This window comes from Alexandromys fortis, unplaced genomic scaffold (genome assembly GCF_014885135.2).
Source record: "Alexandromys fortis isolate MF-2015 unplaced genomic scaffold, M_Fortis_MF-2015_v1.1 scaffold_177, whole genome shotgun sequence".
Lineage (NCBI taxonomy): Eukaryota > Metazoa > Chordata > Mammalia > Rodentia > Cricetidae > Alexandromys > Alexandromys fortis.
The window spans coordinates 782,663-799,288 of NW_026068056.1; the positions used below are offsets into that span (position 1 = coordinate 782,663).

General features: G+C 47.0%; 1 protein-coding gene across 1 annotated transcript; it reads left to right on the forward strand.

Moving 5' to 3' along the window:
• The first annotated feature begins 1,047 nt into the window (after positions 1-1,047).
• Positions 1,048-14,485, forward strand: Htr5a (5-hydroxytryptamine receptor 5A). Its single transcript, XM_050119935.1, has 2 exons — positions 1,048-1,788; positions 14,153-14,485. Exons 1-2 carry the CDS (start codon positions 1,048-1,050, stop codon positions 14,483-14,485), a joined length of 1,074 nt encoding a protein of 357 aa, XP_049975892.1.
• Positions 14,486-16,626: the final 2,141 nt, after the last annotated feature.

Consider the following 16,626-nt stretch of genomic DNA (forward strand, 5'->3'; position numbering starts at 1 on the left):
AAGTGTTGGGAAACAGGCAGCCTAGCTCCACACCTCAGCCTTCTCTGAGAGCAGGACAAACAGCCATCTATGTCTTCAAGCAAGGTCACTGAGCTCCCCTCCGTAGGAGGCAATTATGTACTGAAATCTGGAGGGGGAAAACAGTGGTAGACCAGATTGTTAGTTAAGTGCCTCACTCGGGACACTTGTGCACAATACCCACTGGAGACCAAGGTGCGGCTCGGGGGTCTCAAAATCACCTGGAGAAGGTTTCAGGAAAGTTTATTAGTTAACTGGATCCGGGCCACTGACCAATTGGTAAAGAGCGACTGGACCTTGGACAGCCACCAAGCTGAGTGTTAGGTAGGCGGCAGCACCGTGGACAGCTCCAAGCACACCCGCTCCGGGAGCCAGGGGCGGGGAGAGGCGGCTCCATCAGCTGATGCCTTACGTAGCGCCGGATCCCCAATTCGCTAAGGCAGGTCCGGGTGGGCGCGCCAGCGCGTGTTTTCGGAGTAGCAGCCCCAGGCACGGTGGAGAGAGGCCAGGTCAGGGCAGAACACCATCTCTAGAAAGCCGGTACCTGCGTGGCTTTCCCAGCATCCGGCTGTTCCCCAGGGAGTCACTGCCCAGAGAAAGGGATGGCGGGCAGGCAGGGAGCAACCCTGGACCAGCGACTGTTCTGACGCACCAGCCGGTTTCCAAGCATCCACCCTCCACGGAACTCATCCCAAGGATGCTCTGCTGCGGGCGACAAGACAGCGGTCTCCGCCGAGGTGAGGAAACGCAGACATGTGATAGCTTAGGCGGGCCCTGGCTTCTAGACTCTGCCCCTTGAGTCCGCTTTCCAAATTTCTAAGGATACCGAGACTGTGCGGCTTGCAGTCTAGCACCCTCCTCTCTGCCAGCCAGCGTCTCCTCCAGACTCTTCCTGATTGGGTACTGGGGCCAGGTTCACCGGCTCTTGACAGAATCCTCTCCACTGGTCAGTTGTCGCAAACATTTCTAGATTGACTCCAGTGGGCTCGGTGGCTACACAATCTGAACGCAGGTGTCTTGGGGCCGGCAATGGATCTGCCTGTAAACTTGACCTCCTTTTCCCTCTCCACTCCCTCCTCTTTGGAACCCAACCGCAGCCTGGGCGCAGAAGACCTGCGTCCTAGTCGGCCGTTTTTCTCAGTTTTCCGAGTGCTAGTCCTGACATTGCTGGGCTTTCTAGCCGCGGCCACGTTCGCTTGGAACCTGCTGGTGCTGGCCACCATCCTCAGGGTACGCACCTTCCATCGCGTGCCACACAACCTGGTGGCGTCTATGGCCATCTCGGATGTGCTGGTGGCCGCGCTGGTCATGCCACTGAGCCTGGTGCACGAACTGTCCGGGCGCCGCTGGCAGTTGGGCCGGCGGCTGTGCCAGCTGTGGATCGTGTGTGACGTGCTCTGCTGCACAGCCAGCATCTGGAATGTGACAGCCATAGCCCTGGACCGCTACTGGTCTATCACACGCCACCTGGAGTACACGCTCCGTGCCCGCAAGCGAGTCTCCAACGTGATGATCGGACTCACCTGGGCACTCTCTGCCGTCATCTCTCTGGCCCCACCGCTCTTCGGCTGGGGGGAGACGTACTCCGAGCTCAGCGAGGAATGTCAGGTCAGTCGCGAACCTTCCTACACCGTGTTCTCTACCGTGGGCGCCTTCTACCTGCCGCTGTGCGTGGTGCTCTTCGTGTACTGGAAGATTTACAAGGCCGCGAAGTTCCGCGTGGGCTCCAGGAAGACCAACAGCGTTTCCCCGGTTCCCGAAGCTGTGGAGGTGGGTGCTACAAGGATCGCTAAAAATATTTCACTTGCATCTCTGCTTTCTTCACAGCACGCTTCCCCCGACGTCTATGAAAGGTGAAACGCTTCAGTTTAGGGAGATGTAGGCAAGGGAGGGTGCAAGCGCTAGAGACTCCCTTTGCTCCAAGTTCTGAATTACAGAAACCCTCCCGTGTTGAGTGTCTCTGGTGGATCTTTTTTTTTTTTTTTTAATGTGGAAAACGTGGGGGTTGTGTTTCATGTCCTAAAGAGTCCACTTTGGCACTGAAGCTCTGTGGATGGTCAGCACTCCTTGTAGAACTTCTGGAGAAGCTGGTGTCTGGAGGACACTGCCTCAGTGCTCCAGAAAACAAAACAAAACTTCCATTTTTCTGCGTTGATAGTGAGGGTTTCTGAGGAGGGAAGATTAGGATGATTGCCACATGGCGAGCACATCGCTTGTGTTGTATTCTAGGCTATTTAGCAGCTATAATTTCAGGGTGTCATTCTTCAGTGTCCTGTCCAGATTAAAGACAACTGTTTACTCTCATCTTGGTGCCTGCATTTGTTGTCTGTGATCCTTGCATTATGGTGTGTGCCATTGCTTTCTGGGCCTATGTACTGCAACCTTACCAGGCCATGGGCACCACTGAGGACCACCTGGCCTGTTTGCTTTCCCTTTGAGTAATAGAAAGGAAGAAGTCCGAGTTTCAGGACAGACAGCTAGCTCCCCAGCTCCCTACAACTGGCATTTGAGACAGACAAGCCCTGCAAGGAAGTCCCGCTTCTATCCTCTGCCAGCCCTCTCCTTAACTCCTGGAAATCTGACTTGGTGATTTAGTTTCTCAAGCTCCACGAAAAGGCGCCAGCTCCCAACCTATTGCTGAAAGCCTCACTTGTGTACTGAAGCTAGATCAGACAAGGATCCGGTCCCAGCTTTCTGATGCTGGGCTCTGGGACAGCAGAATACTCTGAGTGCGCTGAGTGTGTCCTACTAGCTTGTACCTTGTCAGCATGGCTGCATTTCTAGTCATCCAAGCCTAGGGCATGATGGGTGGAGGTAGGGGAAGGGGGTATCAATTTTGGTTTTTAGAATAAAGAAGGACTACCTAGAACAGTAGGCCTTCACCAAGGACGATGTCTGGACTGCCTGGTGATTTCTAATCTCACAGGTTGGACCCACAACAAAAAAATTCAGGGATCAACATTCATAGAACTGAATTTTGGAAACTAGTGTATCCACCAAAGAGCTTGGAATTAGGTTCCAAGTAGCCTTAGGCAAAGGGATCTTGGGCTCCACCTCTAATTTCCCTGGTAACAGAAAGCCTTGTAATTCCTAGGAATTTAAATTACCATATAAAAAGGTGACGGTTGTTCTATGCCTAGCCTGAGGGGAGAGCTGGCATTTCAAGCAGTCAAAAAGGAGTTGGTAGGGGTAAATCCCCCCCCCCCCCCATGAGACAAGGTTCTTTTCCTTTCCAGAGCCCCCTCCCTGCTGCAGCCCCTTTTCAGGATCAGCACAGTATAACCTTTCCCCTTTTCCTCTTTCTTTTAGACACTGGCTAAAAGGCCAAGTGTGCTTTCCCTGGTACTCTGGACTCGTTCACTTTCTCTCTGAAGCCCCCTCTCCTGGCACCCTGTGGCTGCTTCCTGCCTGCTGTGGCAAACAGCATGACTTCCTCTCTCCCTCTTCTCCATCTCCCGTCCCTTGGCGCCTCTGAGATTCACACCTCACCCTGTTGTTTTCCTTTTGAACTCTAATCAAATTGTCCCCAACTTCCTCTCTAGTCTGCTTCTAAATTCTTTTTACGAATGATTGATGAGACTGAGAGCCTAAAAACCGAGCCTCAGTTTCCCCAAGCACACACACAGACCCCAATTATGAACAAGAGTGACACTGGGAAGTTGGGATCCCCTTTTGGGGGGTTTTGGTCTCATTATTAAAATAATTTAAGAATAGACTCAAATGGGAACACAAAGACAATTTTAGCATTTAAAAGAAAATCTCGGAGGCAGGCAACCCTTGAAACCTCAGCTGCTGCCCAGAGAAGGAGGAGAGGAGGGAAAAAGTCATTCGGTTAAGCCTGTATAGAGGTCAGATGGAAGGTGGACTGGAGGCCACAGGGTGAGAGGAGGCTTTAGGAAGAGTAAGGAAGCCCAAAATGTTGGGGCGGAGGGAGCACAAAGTGTTAAGGAAAGCACACTTAGAAAAGAAACAGAGGCTGAGCAGTGGTGATGCACACCTTTAATCTTAGGCAGAGAGACAGATGAATATCTGTGAGTTCGAGGCCAGCCTGGTCTACAGGCGATTTCCAGGACAGGCTCCAAAGCTACAGAAAAACCCTGTCTCGAACCCTACCCTAAAAAGAAAAGAGACAGATGATGAAAAGGAGAAATTACACTTAGAAAAGGAGGCAGCAGAACAATGTGGTTGTAGCTTAGTAAGCTATTGTGCTGGGTCAGGGACTGGGGGAAGGCTAAGCTCAGTATCTCATTAAAGGACCAATTACACACCTACCCACCTCTAGGAAGTCTCATTTCTAGGGGTTGTTTCTTGGCCAAATGAATGACTCTGCCCAACTGAATGTTAGGTCTCAGATTCAGGTCAGAGATTCTAGTCTTTTGATTGGTTTTGGTTTGTAATGTTTTGTTTTCTCCTGTAACGGAGGGGAGATGCTGGGTTGGTTCAGTAGTGACTGGGAGGTCAGGGCTCATTGCAAGTCGTGAGATAAGACTGCCAGCCAAGGGAACAAAACTTTGATCACTGAACTGAGAGCTAGGGAACATGGTTCAGTCAGTGTGTATTTATTTATTTATTTATTTTAAAAACATTTATTAGGGGACCAGAGAGATGTCTCAGTTGTTAAGAACACTAGCAAGCAGCTCTTCCAGACAACCTGGGTGGGATTTTCAGCACCCACATGGCTCACAACCTTCTGTAACCTGAGTTCCAGGGGATCAGATGCCCTCTTCTGGCCTCTGAGGCCACTGCATGCACGTGGTGCACAGACATAAACAGGCAAAACATTCCTATATTAAATAATTAAAAACAAGCATTTTGCAAGTGCCCATGGAGGCCAGAAGAGGGTGCTGGTTCCCTTCCTGCTCTCTGTGTATCCCTCTATGGACTGATCTCTCTTCCCTAGTACTGGGATTAGAGGTGTATCTCACCATACCCAGTTTATTTGGTGCTCAAGATTGTACCTGAGGTTTGCACATTCCATAAGCATGCTACTAACTGACCTCAGTACATTTTTCTAATCTTATGTGTATGGGTGTTTGTCTATATGTATATCTGTGCACTACATGTGTGTCTGGTGTGGAGGTTAGAAAAGGGTGTTGGATCTCCTAGTGGTGGAGTTAGAAATGGTTGTATGAGGCCAGGTGGTGGTGGTGCACACCTTTAATCCCAGCACTCGGGAGGCAGAGACAGGCGGATCTCTGTGGGTTTGAGGCCAGCCTGATCTACAAGAGATAGTTCCAGGAAAAAAAGAAAGAAAGAAAGAAAGAAAGAAAGAAAGAAAGAAAGAAAGAAAGAAAGAGAGAAAGAAAGAAAGAAAAGAAGTGATTGTGTGAGCTTCCTTGTGGAAGCCAGGAATTGAACCCAGGTCCTCTGGAAAAGGAGCCAGTGCTTTTAACCACTGAACCATCTCTCCAACCCCTTTACTATTAACTTATACTGTTAATGTTTTTTAAATATGTTTATTTATTACATATACAATGTTCTGCTTGCATGTATACTTGCAGGCCAGAAGAGGGCACCAGATCTCATTACAGATGGTTGTGAGCCACCATCTGGTTGCTGGGAATTGAACTCAGGACCTCTGGAACATCAGGCAGTGTTCTTAACCTCTGAGCCATCTCTCCAGCCCATACTGTTAACGGTTTAAAAGAAAATGTTTCTGGGGACTCTGATCCAGCTGCATGGGTGCATTGGGCTGCAGTTTCTCTTGTTTGTGGGGTGTCTATAGGGACTCCAGGCCCCTTGCTGTCTTTTCGGTAATGCTCTGATCTGTAGTGCGAGCATTCTCAGCACAATCTCCTCACGAGTGGCAGCACAGTCGACTGGAAGCAGACAATACTCATCAAACTCTGGGATAATCACGGAGATGAAAGAGGTTCTCACCACCGGAATCCAGGTTCCCTCAAACCTTTGAAAACTGTGCTACATAGCCACAGATTCATTTATTCTTTCTTTCTTGTATCACCCGGCACAAACAAATCATTTTTTCTATCTGTTATTTGTTTGTGGTAGGGTCTCTCTATACAACACAGGCTAGCCTGGAATTCCTTGTATAGCCCAGGTTGGCCTTAAACTTGAGAATCTTCCTTCCTTAGCTTCCAAAATAGATTACAGCACATACTATGCCCAACAACTAAGTATTTAGTTTTCTAGGCTTACTTTTTTTTAATTTACTGCAAACCAACTTCCCTCTGCCTATCAGATGTCTTGTTTTTTCATTGTTTTACGTTTTGTGTATGTGTGTATTGTGTGTGCGTGGGTGTGTTTGTTTGTGTGTGTGTATGTGTGTGCCTCCGTGTACATGTGGAAGCCAGAGGACAACCGGCCAGAGTAGGTTCTCTGTTTCCAAACAGTGGGCTCCAGGGATCAGACTTAGGTCATCAAGGCTAGCGGCAAACACCTTTACCTGTTGAGCCAACCTGCCAATCTCAGATAACTTTTCCTTCATTTATTTTTTTAATTATTTTATTTTATGAGTTATAGGTGTTTTGCCTGTGTGTATGTATGTATACCATGTGTGTCTGGTGCATGCAAAAGCCAGAAGAGGGTGTTGAATCCTCTGGAACTGGAGTTACAGACAATTCTTGTCTGCCATATGGATGCTGGAATCAAACTTGGGTCTTTTGCTTGAACAGTTGAGCAGTGTACACTTTTTGTTTTTGAGGCAGGGCTTCTCTATATAGCCCTGGCTGTTCTGGAACTCACTATATAGACCAGGCTGGCCTCAAACTGGAGATCTGCCTTCCTATGCCTCCCGAGGGCTGGGATTAAAGGCATAGGGCCACTACACCCAGATGAGCAACTAATACTTTTAACTGCTGAGCCATCTCTCCAGCCCACCCCCAAATAACTTTTAAATTGTATGCCAAATGCGTTTATCTCCTATAGTGTGGAGGTCAAAAGTAGCTTTAACTCAGTACAAACAAGCAGGGTATCCACAGTATAGATACGTCCTCTGAAGTTAGAAGGATGGAGACTTGGTAGGTGATTGTGTCCCCCTTGGAATGACTTTAGTGAGCAGATTTGGGTAGTGACTTTGCTCATCAGCTAATATGAAATACTGATTCCTTTTTATTTTTATTGCTTAATTAATTACTCAATTAATTAATTTTTCCCAGTCCAATAACAGTTTCCCCTCCCTTCTTTCCCCAAGTTCCCCATCCACTCTCTCTCCCTTCCCTCCAGAAAAGGGCAGGCATCCCATGTATATCACCCAGCCATTCCATATCAAGTTACAGCAAGACCAGACACCTCTGCTCCTATTGAGGCTGGAAGGGGCAACCCAGCAGGAGGAAAAGGTCTTCAGAGCAGGCAACAGAGACAGTCTCTGTTCCCTATGCCAGGAGTCCCATAAGAAGACCAAGACAGGGCTGGAGAGATGGCTCAGTGGTTAAGAGCATTGCCTGCTCTTCCAAAGGTCCTGAGTTCAATTCCCAGCAACCACATGGTGGCTCACAACCATCTGTAAAGAGGCCTGGCGCCCTCTTCTGGCCTTCAGGCATACAGACAGAATATTGTATGCATAATAAATAAATAAATAAATATTTAAAAAAAAGAAGACCAAGACATACAATTGCAACACATGTGCAGAGGGCCAGGTCAGTCCCATATAAACTCTCTGGTTGGCAGTTCACTCTCCGTGAGCTCCCGAGAGCCCAGGTCAGTTGACTCTGTATTTTCCTGCAATGTCCTTGGCCCCTCTGGTTCCCATAATCCTTCTTTCCCCTCTTCCACAGGATTTCCAGAGGTTCACTTAATGTTTGCTGTGGGTCTCTGCATATTTCCATCAGTGGCTGGGTGAAGTCTCTCTGGTGACAGCTGGGCTAGGTAACAATCTATGAATACAACAGAATATCATTAGGAATCATTTCATTGACTTGCTTTTTTTTTTTTTTCCCTTTTTTACCAGTCATGATTGGCTTTACCCTAGGACTCTGGGTTGTCCAGTCTCTGGGTCCTGGTCCTCTAGGCATTGCTGGAGGTAGACTCCCTCTAATAGTATGGGTCTCAAGCTAGATCAGCCATTGGTTGGCCATTCCCATAATTTCTGCACCACCTTTGTTCCAGCATATTTTGTAAGATGCAAAAAACTGTGGGTCAGAGATTATGTGGCTGGGTTAGGGTACCAATCCCTCCACTGGAGATCTTGCCTGGTTACGGAAGACGTACAGGTGAAGATGTTCAGGCTCCATCTCTTTTATTGCTAGGAGTCTTAGATATGGTCACCCTTGTAGATTCCTGGGGAGTTTTCACTGCACTAGGTTTTTAGCTCGAGATTATTGGTTCTTTTAAGGAGCCTTCTGCTAGTGGATTATGAAAGCGATAGATGACAGTGATAGATGATAGATAATAGATAATAGATGACATCTACTTGATACATGATAGATACAAAGAGAAGAAAGACAGGTAGATAGCCGCTAGATAACCTTTTCGTATATGGCTCTTATTTGGACTCCCACATCTCTGGATGTAGAGGCCTAGTCAAGTGTACCCAGAGAACCACATCTTAAACAGATCTCTGACTTTTACTCTTTTTTTTAAATATTTATTTATTTATTATGTATACAATATTCTGTGTGTGTGACTACAGGCCAGAAGAAGGCACCAGACCTCATTACAGATGGTTGTGAGCCACCATGTGATTGCTGGGAATTGAACTCAGGACCTTTGGAAGAGCAGGCAATGCACTTAACCTCTGAGCCATCTCTCCAGCCCTGACTTTTACTCTTTAAGGCTATTTGGAAATGACTAGGCTCATGTTGGGTATTTTCTAAGCTGCTGGATTCATAGTTCCATTTACTTCTTATTCTTGAGTCCCTTTATCGAAAGTAAAGACTAAGCCAGGCAATGGTGGCACATTCTTTTAATTCCACACACAGGAGGCAGAGGCAGGAAGACGTCTGTGAGTTTGAGGCCAGCCTGGCCTGCATAGTGAATTACAGGACAGGCAGAACTACATAGAGAAACCCTTTCTCAAAAATCCAAATAAATGAAAGAAAGAAAGAAAGAAAGAAAGAAAGAAAGAAAGAAAGAAAGAAAGAAAAAGAGAAAGAAAGAAAAGAAGGCTGCACTTCAGCTGAGATCTCACTCCATCAGCTGTGGGCTTGTGTTCCACATAAATGCTGTGTGGATACTAAATCTATTTTCTGTCTTTGTTTGCTTTGCAATCTTGCACCTTTCTTCAGTCATCCCATGCAAGGGAAACGTCTGAAATTGCCTTATGCAATCCATATTCTATCTTGATATTTAAATTTCCACAAATGGATTAGATAACTCTTTTCCTCTTTGTTCTGCTTTTAAATATTTCCAAATCTGAAGAGATTTCAATTCGGGCTATGACAGGTCCTGGTAATATGGTTTGTTTGATATTTTAATGAAACTCTAAATTCCACAACAAATTTCTGTCCTTTTCTCTGAAGCTTAGGAAAAATTTCCCTTATGCCCCTGACTCTGATGTAGGCTTTGAATATACAGTTTACAGATCTGACTTTATATATAGCAAGTTTACAGAACGTTTAGATTTTCTCTGAACAAAAAAATCTTGAAGAAAGGGTGGTTCATTTAGTAAGTCTGATACAGCTTCCAGAACATGCTAGAGAGAGACCCCCAAGGGGACAATGTTGTAAGGCCTCTGGATATCCATTAAACAAGCTGACTGGGACTAGAAATGGCTCAGTCATTAAGAGTACTTACTGCTCTTGCAGAAGGCTTGAGTTCAATCCTAGTAATCATCATGTCTGGCAGCTTACAACTCCAGCTCCAGGTGAACCAATACACATGTGAAACAAATTTCTGTTTTCTTTTTTCTTTTTCGAGACAGAGTTTCTTTGTGTAACAGCCCTAGCTGTTTGGAACTAGTTCTTGTAGACCATGTTGGCCTCAAACTCACAGAGATTCACCTGCCTCTGCCTCCCAAGTGCTGAAATTAAAGGCATGTGCCACCACCGCCCAGCTGAAACAAATCTTTAAACAAAAAGCAAGCAGCTTTAATTGCACAGCATGGTGGTGTTGGAGAGTGCTGCACTCCGACATACGGCTACACTTTCTCCCAAAATCTAACCCAAGACCCAACAGCAAGCAGAGTTCCAGCCAAGGCTCTAGTGACTCGAAGCAAACACCTCAGTGTGATGATTTGGGGCAAAGACATCCTCTGTCTGCAAATTCTGGAATAGCAAAACATCAGTAGATGCCAAGGGGACCAGCCAGAACCCAAAGAAACCAGGAGTGTCTGAACAAAAGCCTGGGCCAGCAGGTACCTGGAGCTGGGGTTCAATGAATGTCTTTTGATGTCATGGCAGGTCCTAGAAATGATCTCAGCATTACCTTTAGAACCAGCCAAGGATGTCACAGCTGTGGCCCTGAGGCTGAGATAAAAAGAACTGGTTAAATCTATGGCCTAGGCAGTAAGAGAAATCCTGTCATCCCAAACTGTTCCTAGGACAAAGGAAATCATGATGATCTCTGCAAAATCAGAGTGATCTGGCTTGGGGTGGGAGGTCATTCTGCAGGACAGTGGGCAACGTCATCTGTAGAGTGTGGGTGCTCACGGTGATTGGTTCTCACAGTCAGGTTTCTCGGGTGACTCTGACTTGATTGGCTGACTTCCAAGTGAGGGTTTACGAGCACGTGCTCTGGGAACTGCATTGTCCTTGCTCAGAGGAAGAGGCTTAGACAACCAGCAAGCCTCCTTGTTACCATGGCTACAGAATAAGCAGTCTGTCCCTGAGTCACCACATGCAGAGCTTCATTCTAATTTGCAAATCTGTTTTTTGAGGGTTCTGTCGGATCCAGGTGACCTGTCTTGCAAATCAACAGACTCCACACTGCAGGGCTGAGAGTCTCTGTCCCCCAACTTCAGCACCACAAAGCTGTGGAAAGAGCATGCTAGATTTGTAGTAAAACCATAGACAAATATTTAGCATAGCAAATATTTTGTTTTGAAAACAAAACAAAACCAAAAAAATAAAAAGAACCCAAGAGCTTTAGCAAGTGGTACCTGTCCCCAAATAACTCAGTTATTGAAAGACATAAGGCCGGAAAAGCTGGACACTTTCCATGAATCTAAAATTGTGAAACACCTGTTCTAAGAGCATGCAGAGATGACGGTAGATCTAACTTGGTCCCACTGCTCACTCTGTGTTAGCCTCTACTCTCTTCCTGAGATCTGCTAGCCAATGTATTAAGATCTTATAGTAACCCTTACAGGTTACAGCCTGTACAGACTCAGTTAAGTGCTCCATTGTAGCTGTTGATCAGCAGAGAGCAGACAGACAAGGTCTGGAAGAGAGGGTTAGCCCACAAACCTGAAAGCAAGGGGACGTGGAAGCTTCTCAAACAGCTAGGATCTCCAACCAATGGATCAGACAGCCCCACGGACAGGAATTTCAATCACTGAGCTCTTGCGTGAGGGGATGTTGAACACAGCACCAGAAAATGGCCTGGGAGAAGGAGGATCCATGTTTCACGTGGAAGTGTGTCCTGATGAGTTGACACAATCTGAAGTGACCCGGGAAGAGGGAATCTCAATTGAGAAACTGCCTAAATCAGACTGGTCTGTGGCCATGTCTGTGATGCCCTCTGTGGGCAGCACCATGCCTAGGCAGGCGAGCAAACTTGCTGAGCCATGAGCCTGTGAGTCAGCGTCAGCATTCCTCTGGGGTTTCTGCTTTAGATCCTGCTCGGGTTCTGGCCTTGACTTCCTCACTGAGGAAAAGTGACCTGGAAGTGTAAACTGAAATATAAACCCTCCCCAGTTCAAGTTGCTTTTGTCATGGTATTTATCCCAGCAACAGAAGGAAAACGGGCATGGGAGATGCTTCTCTGAGAAATATGGGGCTCTGTTACTACTCTGAAGAATTCCTGATGCAAAACCACGTCCCAGTATTCCCGTGCCTCCAGCACCCCGAGTACCACAGCACCCCTGTGTCTTCAGTACTCCCAGTGCTGCTGTTACCCCATGTGGCCAGCATTCCTATCACCACCAGCAATGCCCAGTTTGTCCCATGAAAAAAATGTCAAGAGTAATGAAGACTTCTTGAGGGAGCAAGAGTCAGAGGGGAGGACCTCCTGGGAGTCTCTGGGGAGTTTGTTCTCTCCTTCTATTGTGTGGTCTCTGGTGATAGAACTCAGGTCATCAGGCTTGATTGCAAGCACCTTTACTCACTGGGCCGCCTCACCTCACCTGCTGTTTTAGTTAGGGTTTCTATTGCTGTGAAGAGACACCATGACCACAATAACTTTTTTTTTTTTTTTTTTTGAGACAGGCTTTCTCTGTAGCTTGGGAGCCTGTCCTGAAACTCACTCTGTAGATCATGCTGGCCTTAAACTCACAGATATTCGCCTGCCTCTGCCTCCCAAATGCTGGTATTAAAGGTGTGTGCCACCACTGCCCAGCTAACCACAGCAACTCTTATAAAGGAAAACATTTAATTGGGGGCCTTACAGTAGCAGAGGTTTAGTCCATTATCATCATGGCAGGACATGGCAGCGTGCAGGCAGGCATGGTACTGGAAAAGGAGCTGAGAGTTGAGAAGGAGCTACATCTTGATCCCACAGGCAACAGGAAGTAGTCTGAGTGTCACGCTGAATGAAGCTTGAGCAAAGGAGACCTCAAAGCCCACCCCCACAGCTAGCCAGCCTCCAGATGGCAAAAGAAAGTCACTCACCTCCACAGGGTACTAGCTGGTTGGGTGAGGTACCTGGTATGAGAGGTAAAGTAAATAAAATTTCAGTCTTCACTGTTTTGTTTATGATAAGTTCATTGGGATATGTGTTAATTACTTTTCTTTTTGCTGGGATAAAAATGCCTGACAGAAGCAACTTCAGGGAGAAAGGCTTTGCACTGGCTCACAGTTTGGGGGTTCAGTCTATCATGGCAGGGAGGTCATGGCAGCAGGAACCCAAAGTAGCCGCTCACCCTGTATATTTGCAGCTGGGAAGCAGAATGTGGGTGACACTGGTGCTCCACTCGCTCTCTCATTTTGTTCAGTCTGGGACCCCAGCCGACGGGATGGTGCCATCCACGTTTACAGTGTGTCTTTCCCTCACAGACAAGCCTGGAAGTTAGCCTCCCAGGTGATATGGATTCCACCCGGTTTTCAATCCCCAATTCACCACCACAGAATACCACAGACTAGACCTGTCTTCTGTGCCTTTGCCACAAAATCCACATGCCTCATGTTCTCGTTTCAGTTATGTTGCTGCTGCGATAAAACACACTGACCAAAATCAACTTGGGAGAGGGGAGTATTTATTTTAGCCTACAATGCCAGTCCGCAGTCTATCACTGAGGGAAGCCAAGGCAGGAACTGGAAGGCAGGCCTGCCTCCATCCACACAGTATCACCTCCAGCTGAGAAACTCGCTTCACAGCCAAAGGAGGACAGCAGGAAACATGGAGGATGCATCTTGCTGGCTGGTTTGTATGATGGCTTAGAGCAGTGGTTCTCAACCTTCCTAATGCTGCCAACTCTTTAATACACTTCCTCACGGTGTGGTGACCCTTGACCACAAGTTATTTGCATTGCTACGTCATAGCTGTAATTTTACTACTGTTATAAATTGTAATGTAAATATTTTTGGAAATATAGGCTTCCCAAAGGGGTCACAACCCACAGGTTGAGAACAGCTGGCTTAAACTCAATGAGTTTTCTTACACAATTCGGGATGACTTGCCTAGGGATGAGATTGCCCATAGTGGGCTGGGCAAATGCACGCACACACACACACACACACACACACACACACACACAGGCCATACGCCAATCTGATCCAGGCATTTTCTCCATTAAGGCTTTCGTCTCAGATGACTCTGCTCTATGCCAAGTTGGCAGCCCAAGCTAACCAGGACACCCCACAGTCTACTTATTTTTGCTGTCCCTTTAGCTGATGAGATATCCACAAACTCATTTGCATCGAAATCTGTGTTTTGCAACATCCTCTCTTTCCCAAGATGCAGACACTGGCACTGTCATTACGCTGCTATACCCTCTAGTTTTGGGACTCCCCACCTAAACACAAGCACTTCCTTTGGAGCAACTTGTGGGACTCGGACCTATCTGTACCTGGGTTCAGCTTTGACACCACCTGGCAGTTGTAAAGAGTCTGCTCCTTATACCATGTCTGTTTGTACCTTGCAGGTGAAAGATGCTACACAACAGCCCCAGATGGTGTTCACCATCCGCCATGCCACTGTTACCTTCCAGACAGAAGGGGACACATGGCGGGAGCAGAAGGAGCAGAGGGCGGCCCTCATGGTGGGCATCCTCATTGGGGTGTTTGTGCTCTGCTGGTTCCCTTTCTTTGCCACGGAGCTCATCGGTCCCCTGTGCTCCTGGGACATCCCTGCCATCTGGAAGAGCATCTTCCTGTGGTTGGGCTATTCCAACTCCTTCTTCAACCCACTCATCTACACAGCCTTCAACAGGAGCTACAGCAGTGCTTTCAAAGTCTTCTTCTCTAAGCAACAGTGAGCGGCCAGCTGCAAGTGGACTCTCCTGTCCCACGAACCTTCATAGTCCGCCCAGCAGTCCTGAAGATCCATCTGCCAAGGGCACCAGGGTCACATCAGAGCTGAAATCAGCTCACGTCTGTGCTCGCGTGTTGGGAGTTGTCTTCCCCTGAAGGCCCTGGTGGCTTCTGTCCCCAATCTGGGTACTCTCCCTCACTCTGTACCAGCTGCCACGGACCTGGCCCACAAAGTGCCCATTCCTCCTCTAAATCCACTCCAGCACGGCCATGAGAAGAAAGGAGGGAGGAGAGAGGGAGCGAAAGAACTCAGGCAGGTAGAGAGAGGCAGAAAGAATGGCAAGGCCTAAAGCTGTCGGTGATTGCACACCTGTAAATCCAGCACTCAGGAGACTAAGGCAAGAGGATCTCAAATTCAAAGCCAGCTTGGGCTACATAATAGGTTCAGAACCAGCTTGGGCAACAAAACGCCCTGGTGAGGCTGTTTGCAGAGCAGCAGACCATAGGCCAGATTTCCCAGAATAGCTAGTCCTTATTCAGAGTTGTGCTCTGCCGTCCTTGAGTGTGTGTCCTAACACTGAGCGCTTCCTAATATCTGACAACAGAACTTTGTCCTCAAGCATATCAAAGCATAGTTCCACTTGTGAGGACAGTAACTGCTGTTTTGTTTATGTAAATACAAACACACACACACACACACACACACACACACACACACACACACACACACTGCAGAAAAGAACAGTTTCCAGTTAAAATCAACTCAGTCCATCAGCTTGAAACTGGAAAAAAACACCAAAATATTTCCCTCCATTTGGAAACAACTGTCACAAAATAGAAAAATCTACTAATTTCACAGAATTTGTTAAAATTGTTTATTTGCTATGAGTTTTTCCTTTGTGTAATTCCTCAAAATGTTTCTGGCCTTAGTGTTTCACCCTAGATAATAAGACTTCAGGTTAATGATGGCCATGAACTGTTAGTATGCTTTCATAGTTAGTAGCCACAAGTGTCTTTCCAATCAGACACATGCATTAATAGGAGTGTTGGCTGCTTTGTAGCTTTGGTTTTGTTGGTATATGAACCTGACCAGTAGGCTCTAAGTTGGTCAGACAACGGTCAGATATGGTCTCTATCAAGTTGGCAATGCAATGGGTGTGTCTAGAGAGTCCGGTAAAGGCACAGAAAACCTTGGGTGCACCCACACTGCCGAAGATAGCCTGAGAGAGGTTTGAGAGCATTATCCGAAAAACTAAGGCGAAAAAGAAAAGATAGTCACCTTTCCAAAACCCTGTGCGTGTGAACTTCTCCTACAAACTGATGATGGAGTGTCAGAACCCACAGAGCTGTGGACCCTTCTCAGCACTTGGTTCTCAGCAAAATCCTGGGTGAGCAAAGGCACCCATGCTGAGAAACACCGTGTTGCTTTTACAGCCATGGAGGGTCTCGTCTGGGACACGGGAACTCAGAGCCACTGGATGACGATGTCATTGCAGAGTTGGTGTATTTCTTCTGTTGACTAGAAGTGCAACAACTTCAGCCTCAAGAGTTTTGGGGGGTGTTGTTTGCTTGATGTTTGGTTTTGGAGATAGGGTTTCTCTTTGTAACTGTTCTGGCTGTCCTGGAACTCATTTTGTGGATCTGGTTGGCCTTAAGCTCAGAGAAATATGCCTGCCTCTGCCTCCTGAGTGCTGGGATTAAAGGTGTGAGCAGCCACTGCCTGGCTCAGAGTTTTTACATATTTCTTTGTGTTTAAGACAGGGCCTCACTAAGTAACCTTGACTGTCCTGGAACCTATTATGTAGACCAGACAGATCTTAAACTCACAGAGATCTGCCGCCTGCTTCTGCCTTTGCTTCTGTCTCTCGAGTGCTGGGATAAATGGTATGTACTCCCATACCTGGACCAAGGGTTTTTTTAAGTAAAAAACTTTTCCAATACTCTGGGGCCTTTTTTCTGGGAGCACTTGCCTGGACCAGTCATACATCCTCTATATTAAGGGACTGGGTCTAAGCCAGGCTGGAAATTGAACAGAATGACTCACACATCCAAGACTGTTCTCATAACCAGGGTTCGCTAACTGTTTGAACAAGAGCTTTTTTTTTGTTTGTTTGTTTGTTTGTTTGCTTTTTTTTTTTTTTTTTTC